Below are 6,531 nucleotides of genomic sequence, written 5' to 3' on the forward strand. Positions count from 1 at the left end.
TTATCATTTCCCAGTAATTCTACAGTAGATCTGTTGAGCATTTCCGAATGCTTGAGGTGTGTTTCTGCTCAACATTGCATGCAGTTCAGAGATCAACAAAACTCCATATCTTGCTGGCGACCTCAAAGACCGAACGTAGACAGTAGTTTTGTTCCATGCAACGTTTGACGTTCTCGATACTATTCTGTGGGCAACAAACGTTCGACGGCATAATCGTTAGAGTAGGTAGAGTATATCGATTCGTTTATCTAGGGATTGCAGGAAAAAATTAACATATGTAAATGAGAATAAGCTAAAAAGGTTTCACTACCATTGGTTTGGAATTCGCTCAAATGCAACAACCGTTTCTGACAGAAGCGGTTAAACCAACCGATGCTGCTCACTTTTATCCAGAATCCAGCCAGAAATGTACTGCCAAGATCTCTGCACGCTTCCTGCCACATCTTTGTCAGATGTTTTGCTCGATTCTTGCTAAATTCTACCAGGCAGGAATTGCCAGGATCTTTGCACAGTTTATGTCCGAGTTATGCCAGGGTTTTGCTCGGTTTCTGTCAAAATTTGCCAGAAAACGCGAGCGAAACCGAGTTCGCAGCTCAACTAACCCGACAGGATACACGCAGAAATCTGACAAGGCTGCGAAACCAAGACTTACGGAAATCTAGCAGAGCGCCGGTCTCTGCCAGAAAATTTGCTCACTGGGGGGTAGGAGCTAGATAATCTCTTTTAAACTAGAAAAACTCTAGTAAGAGAACTGCGGAGAGAAAAACAGCATTTTTAGCAACGTATGCCCCGGCATTGTATGGCAACACGTCCAATGTTATAAGCATAGGCAATAGACTTTTCTACGGCTCATGTACGTACACGGCACATGACACAAATACTACATCACAAGCTGGTGGAAAACAATAAACAAAGACGGCAAAAGCAAATGGGATTGTTTTCAACCAGGATACTTCATTAGTCTTCGTGAGACCGGTCGCAAAGAACTCAATGTTGGATTGGATTCGTTTTTTGACAGCAAAACGCGAATCCAATCGATCCAAAATGGAGTCTCCGCAGTTCTCTTTCTAGAGTTTTTTCTATTTTGAACATGCCCTTATTCTTTGGGTTGTTTTATTTTTGCGTGTAGGTTTTAAATTTACAGTGTTGTACCAACCTTGGTTATTCGTTTAGTGGTTTCCAGAATTACCGTGCAGTTTCCGGTTTGGTTCATTCACTTGACTAGAGTGTTGCCGTCGACAGGTGTTGCACGTTTTTGCCCTTGTTCCGCGCGTTCGTTATTGCATTTTGTGAGAAAAAGCACGTTTTTTTTTAAGTTAAGGTTTCCACCGGTAAAAGTAACAGTAAAGTGCGAAAATGAGCGACGAGTGGGAACAAAACGACAATGGCGGAAAATCGTTTGGTCACACCGACTACGGAAGCGAAGAGCAAGAGGAACCAGATCAAGATCGACGCGGTGGTGGTGGTTTCCGAGGACGTGGTAGTCGAGGTGGACGTGGCGGGCGAGGAGGTCGCGGTGGAGGGTTCGGTGGTGGTGGAGGATACGGTGGCGGTCGGAGCTACGATAACGGTGACGGTGGATCCAATGGGTATGGTGAGCATTGTGATCGTGACCGGGATGACAACAACGACTACCAAAACGGTGATGGTGGTCGAGGTCGTGGACGTGGCGGCCGGGGTGGTCGTGGTGGCCGCGGCGGTAGAGGCGGTGGTCGTGGCGGTTTTGGCGGAGGTGGAGACAATGATGGAGAAGATGGTGGCTACAGTCGCGGCGGCCAGGGTGGCGGCTACCATCGTGGTGGCGAGGGTGACGGCTACAGTCGTGGTGGTGACGGTGGCGGAAACCGATCTCGCAAATTTGACGATAATAACAATTTCGGTGGCGAAGGTGACGATCAGATAAAAACAGATAAGCCGAGGGAGCTGTATATTCCTCCAGCACCTACCGAAGACGAAGATGAGATGTTTGGGTCCGGAATCACTACCGGAATAAATTTTGACAAATTTGATCAAATTACGGTAAACGTAACGGGTGAAAACCCTCCCAGTCCCATTAATTCCTTCTCGGATTCGGGTCTACGGGAGTACTTGTTGAATAATGTACGAAAATGTCACTACACCAAACCGACACCCATTCAAAAACACGCCATTCCGATTATTATGGATAAGCGGGATCTAATGGCATGTGCTCAAACTGGATCAGGTAAAACGGCGGCTTTTCTTCTACCCATGATCAATGCGCTGCTGAATGATAATGACGACTTGGAGACCGGACAACCGTTTGTTGTCATAATTGCTCCCACCCGTGAGTTGGCACTGCAAATCTTTAACGAAGCACGAAAATTTGCCCTTGGAACCGTTTTGAAGGTGTGTGTTGCGTACGGAGGAACTGCTACCCGTCACCAGATGGACAATGTGAACAATGGTTGTCATATTCTCGTTGCCACGCCCGGTCGTCTGATGGACTTTGTGGACAAGCAGGCAGTAAGTTTTTCGAAGGTAAAATTCGTTGTTCTGGATGAAGCGGATCGGATGCTGGACATGGGTTTTGTGAAGGCTATTGAAAAAATAATGAATCACGAGACAATGCTGCCGAAAGAAGCTCGACAGACATTGATGTTTTCGGCGACATTTCCACCCGTAATTCAGGAGCTGGCTGGGCAGTTCCTAAACAATTACATTTTCGTTACAATTGGCATAGTAGGTGGCGCTAGCTCCGACGTAGATCAGGTCATCTACGAAGTACAGAAATTCCAGAAACGTAAAAAGCTAGAAGAAATTATAAGAGCTGGCGATCCTGCTGGAACGTTGGTGTTTGTCGAAACCAAACGAACTACTGATTATTTAGCTTCGATTCTGTCGGAGAATGTAACACTTACCACTTCGATCCACGGTGACCGGCTGCAGCGAGAACGGGAAGAAGCCCTGCGGGATTTTAAATCCGGGCACATGAAAATATTGGTTGCCACATCGGTAGCCGCACGGGGGTTGGATATCAAGAATGTGGCACATGTTATCAACTATGATCTACCGAAGACTATCGACGACTACGTGCATCGCATCGGGCGAACGGGGCGCGTAGGCAACAAGGGCAGGGCTACCAGCTTCTACAATGCGGAGGAAGATTCCGCACTGGGCCCGGATCTGGTGAGGATTTTGCAGCAGGCGGGGCAACAAGTTCCCGATTTTCTGGAGGGTTTGGGTGGTTCCGGCGGCGGCGGCAGTAGCGGTTCGTTCGGGGGAGCCAACCAGTTTGGTGGTCGGGATATTCGAGACGCCAGCGGATCTGGGGCGGAGGCGAAACCTTCCCCATTGGACACGGATGCTGAGTGGTAGCTTTGCAAAACTAATATTTTTGAGACGCTGGAAAAGTCTTTTATGCACCATGAACTATCGGCTTTGTAGTAAGTTACGAACACCTTTTTTTTCGTTATTTTTAATTCATTCCTGGAACGAATGTTATGACTAGTTTCATATGAGTAATAAAGATATTTGTTGCAAAGTGATTGCAAGAGTACTTCAATGTTTATATTAAAAATGAACTTACAAAGAATTACATAACTAATAAAGTTCCGCTAAGAAAATATCGCACTTTTTCAGCAGCAGCTACAATATTGAAAATGCAAAAAACAATGTTTCGGTACGTAAAGACCTCGACATTGATTAAAAGTATCATTCCACCAAGATTACTAGTTTGCTAACATTAATAACCCTGCATATAATTCCAAATCAGTCCCATGTTTATGGGATTCTACATGGAACTGATTTGCGATTATAGGTAGTACCCTACATAGCCAATTGAGTATCATCATTTCTTTTTAGCCGGATGCTATACGAGGCTTCAGGAGATCAACTCCTTTGCTCAAAAACGGCAAGAGAATAGCCGAGTTGACAAACAGATGCTTGCTTAAATAAATGATCGTACCGAATGACTTCCTATTCCTTTTTTGAATGGCGAATTCAGCGCCAGCTGTCTCCAAACGTGCTGCGATCATATTCAAATTCAAAGACAATATTTTCCGGGGGTCAACATAAATGCGATGCTCTCTTTGCGTTTGAGCTTGGCCTATAATGTTTGACTTTAAGAGTAAATAGAACTGAAAAAGTGTATAAAAATAGCAGCCATCAATCGAAAGCGTATCACATGCTGCCGTTGGTTTCCGTTGCTAAGAGCAGTTAAGCAAATCAGAAAAGACGTTCATTGGAAAGATGTTAGCAAAATTGGTAAGTGCAGTACTTGTAATACAATTGATGAGTTACAAATCTATTATTTAAAACATTCCAATTCTCAGACCGTACTCGTTTGTCTGGCTGTGACCGCTGCTAGCGGTGAAACCAAAACCATACTGTTGACTCCAATTTCGCCTATCAGTTACACTACTGGATACCATCCAAACGCGGCAGTAGCAACGGCTACTCCGTTGGCCTACAGCTACCCATCCGGGGCGGTCGCTTACCACACCTACAGCAGTCCGCATCTGGTTGCAGGGCATACCACACTTACGGCTGCTCCCGTCGCCTATGCAGCTCCCACCACCTATACGGTGGCCACTCAAGGTAGTGTCAAAACCTTGGATGGGACTGGAGCAACGGTTCCTGCAATTCGATCCACCCTTGCCGTTCCAACTCTGTTCTAAGTGCAATCAGCCTGATTGACATGAAATGGACCAAATAAAAATGACGAATCGCGATTTTTGCAAAATATTACTTGTTTCCATTTTAAGTCTATGTTCAGGATTATTTCGGTTTAATAATCGAGGCAATCAGACAGTTAAGGTAAACAATCTGCTTTAATTTCGTATCGATTGATCAAATAACTTTAATCTGCAAAACATGGACACAATTTCTGAGCAGGCCTCAACACAACTATTTACTATACAAATAGCGGTCAGAAACAAAAAAAAAACTTTCAAGTGAAAAAATGCCCCCCACAAAAAAACTTTTACTTCCGACTACCTATAATTAGCATTGGAACCTTTAGCAAACTAAAATTTCGTGGCATCACAAAATTTCACTTTATTCCCCCCGGGGGGGCGCTTAGTTCTTCCCGGCTACAAGCTGCTTATCGTTGCTATCGAGATAATCGTAGGCCAGCTTGGCTAGTGCCACTCCCGACGAAAGACCGAACACGGTGGCCAGCGTTTGGTTCCGTGGGACGGCACTTCGTAGTACGGCCCACACCAGTACCGAGCCGAAGCTGAACAGAACCGATCCGCAAATGCTATAGGCAACCCGACGCTGGCTCGGAACGACGGCCATGTGCGGTCGGCTGTAGAAGTACAGCGTGGTGCCGAAAAGGGTGTGGACCAGCAGGAAGTTTGTCACGTCTCGTTTGGGTAGCAGTCTGGAAAATAAAACATCTTGTTTTTTCATCTGTTCCAATCACGATCCTAAAATAGCCTTACCTGATCGCGATTGACGGATTCATGACATTGACGGAGAGGGCCGCATAGCTGACCATACTTTGAAGGGGAAAATAGAAGTACAGAATATTCTCCTTGGTCAGCGGTTTCAGACCGAGTTTTTTCACCAGCGATTGGTTTGCGTCGGTCATCGTTACGTTCGATAGCGTGGATGGTTGATAAGATGCACCAAAAAATGTTCAGGTAGATCGAATTTTTTTGCTACCAACTCGCTGCTTAAGGCCGATTGTGTAATAATTATTTTGAAAGTACCTCCGGAAAATGACAAAAATACGAAAGAATGTCAGATTTAACAAAGAAAACGTCAAAATAAACAAACCAACAAAACAAAAGACGTTCGTGAGTGGAGAGTTTTTCTCCATAGCGGGAATGAGTGAGGCGGGCGCGCGAGAGCAAATTCAATCAACTGTGGTTTTATTTCAAGATGTTAGAATTGAAAGGTGCTAATATTTGAAGGGTGGATATTCAAAGTCGTATAACCGCCAATTTTCCAAAAATACGTTTTATTGATTTTTTGGGGCTCTAAGCTGATACCATAATTTGGGCGAGCAGAGCAAGTCATAATTAACAAAAAATATAAGACATAGCGAGAATTTTTGAAAAATTGCCATTTAAACCTTTTTGACCTAGTGCCAACCACATTTCGTCTTGTTTTTTAAGTATAAAAAATAATTGAATGTTGATGCATATTGCCGCGATGATCTGGTACCTCTAACTATTGAAAAAATCAAAAATAGTGCGAACTGCTCATTTAACCCCATATTCTGAATAGGTATCTTGCCTTGTTTCCCCGTATTTTTACACCATTTGGATGAATCACCTGTGGGGAATAGTAAAAGGATGCTAAATCTGCATATATATTAGTAAATCTGCAGATTTTGCAATTTCGCTGCAGATCTTTTGCAGATTACAAATATTTTGCAGAAAAAAGCCTGTGCCAGCAAATTTTAACCAGCCTTCAACATTTTTTATCATTTAAACTATCAACACACTACATTTCTAAATGATGCTAAAATAATTCATTCATAAGCGGACCCTACACGAGACAAGAATATTGTCAATCGAAATATTGACAAGACTGCTTCAATCCGTCAATCCCATTTGAATT

The 6,531-nt window shown here is 44.0% G+C and overlaps 3 protein-coding genes across 3 annotated transcripts; 2 read left to right on the plus strand and 1 right to left on the minus strand.

Annotated features, from left to right (window-relative positions):
- Positions 1-1,198: 1,198 nt before the first annotated feature.
- On the plus strand, positions 1,199-3,517 carry LOC131691704 (ATP-dependent RNA helicase vasa-like). The gene has a single exon (XM_058978312.1). It carries the CDS (start codon positions 1,357-1,359, stop codon positions 3,334-3,336), a length of 1,980 nt encoding a protein of 659 aa, XP_058834295.1. The 5' UTR covers positions 1,199-1,356; the 3' UTR covers positions 3,337-3,517.
- Positions 3,518-4,092: 575 nt separating this feature from the next.
- Positions 4,093-4,685, plus strand: LOC131693572 (uncharacterized). The gene is made up of 2 exons (XM_058981495.1): positions 4,093-4,224; positions 4,293-4,685. The coding sequence occupies exons 1-2, from the start codon at positions 4,210-4,212 to the stop codon at positions 4,635-4,637; spliced, it is 360 nt and encodes a 119-aa protein (XP_058837478.1). The 5' UTR covers positions 4,093-4,209; the 3' UTR covers positions 4,638-4,685.
- Positions 4,686-4,771: 86 nt separating this feature from the next.
- Positions 4,772-5,714, minus strand: LOC131692292 (uncharacterized). The gene is made up of 2 exons (XM_058979260.1): positions 5,406-5,714; positions 4,772-5,344 (listed from the first exon to the last, which is right to left on the minus strand). The coding sequence occupies exons 1-2, from the start codon at positions 5,552-5,554 to the stop codon at positions 5,038-5,040; spliced, it is 456 nt and encodes a 151-aa protein (XP_058835243.1). The 5' UTR covers positions 5,555-5,714; the 3' UTR covers positions 4,772-5,037.
- Between the last annotated feature and the right edge of the window lie 817 nt (positions 5,715-6,531).

This window comes from Topomyia yanbarensis, chromosome 3 (assembly GCF_030247195.1).
Source record: "Topomyia yanbarensis strain Yona2022 chromosome 3, ASM3024719v1, whole genome shotgun sequence".
Lineage (NCBI taxonomy): Eukaryota > Metazoa > Arthropoda > Insecta > Diptera > Culicidae > Topomyia > Topomyia yanbarensis.

Bases quoted from the DNA above. Each gene is read 5' to 3' on its own strand.
- LOC131691704 (XM_058978312.1), top strand. From the start codon at position 1,357: ATGAGCGACGAGTGGGAACAAAACGACAATGGCGGAAAATCGTTTGGT.
- LOC131692292 (XM_058979260.1), bottom strand. From the start codon at position 5,554: ATGACCGACGCAAACCAATCGCTGGTGAAAAAACTCGGTCTGAAACCG. The intron at 5,345-5,405 runs GTAAGGCTATTT...TTTATTTTCCAG, and splicing joins AATCCGTCAATCGCGATCAG to ACTGCTACCCAAACGAGACG.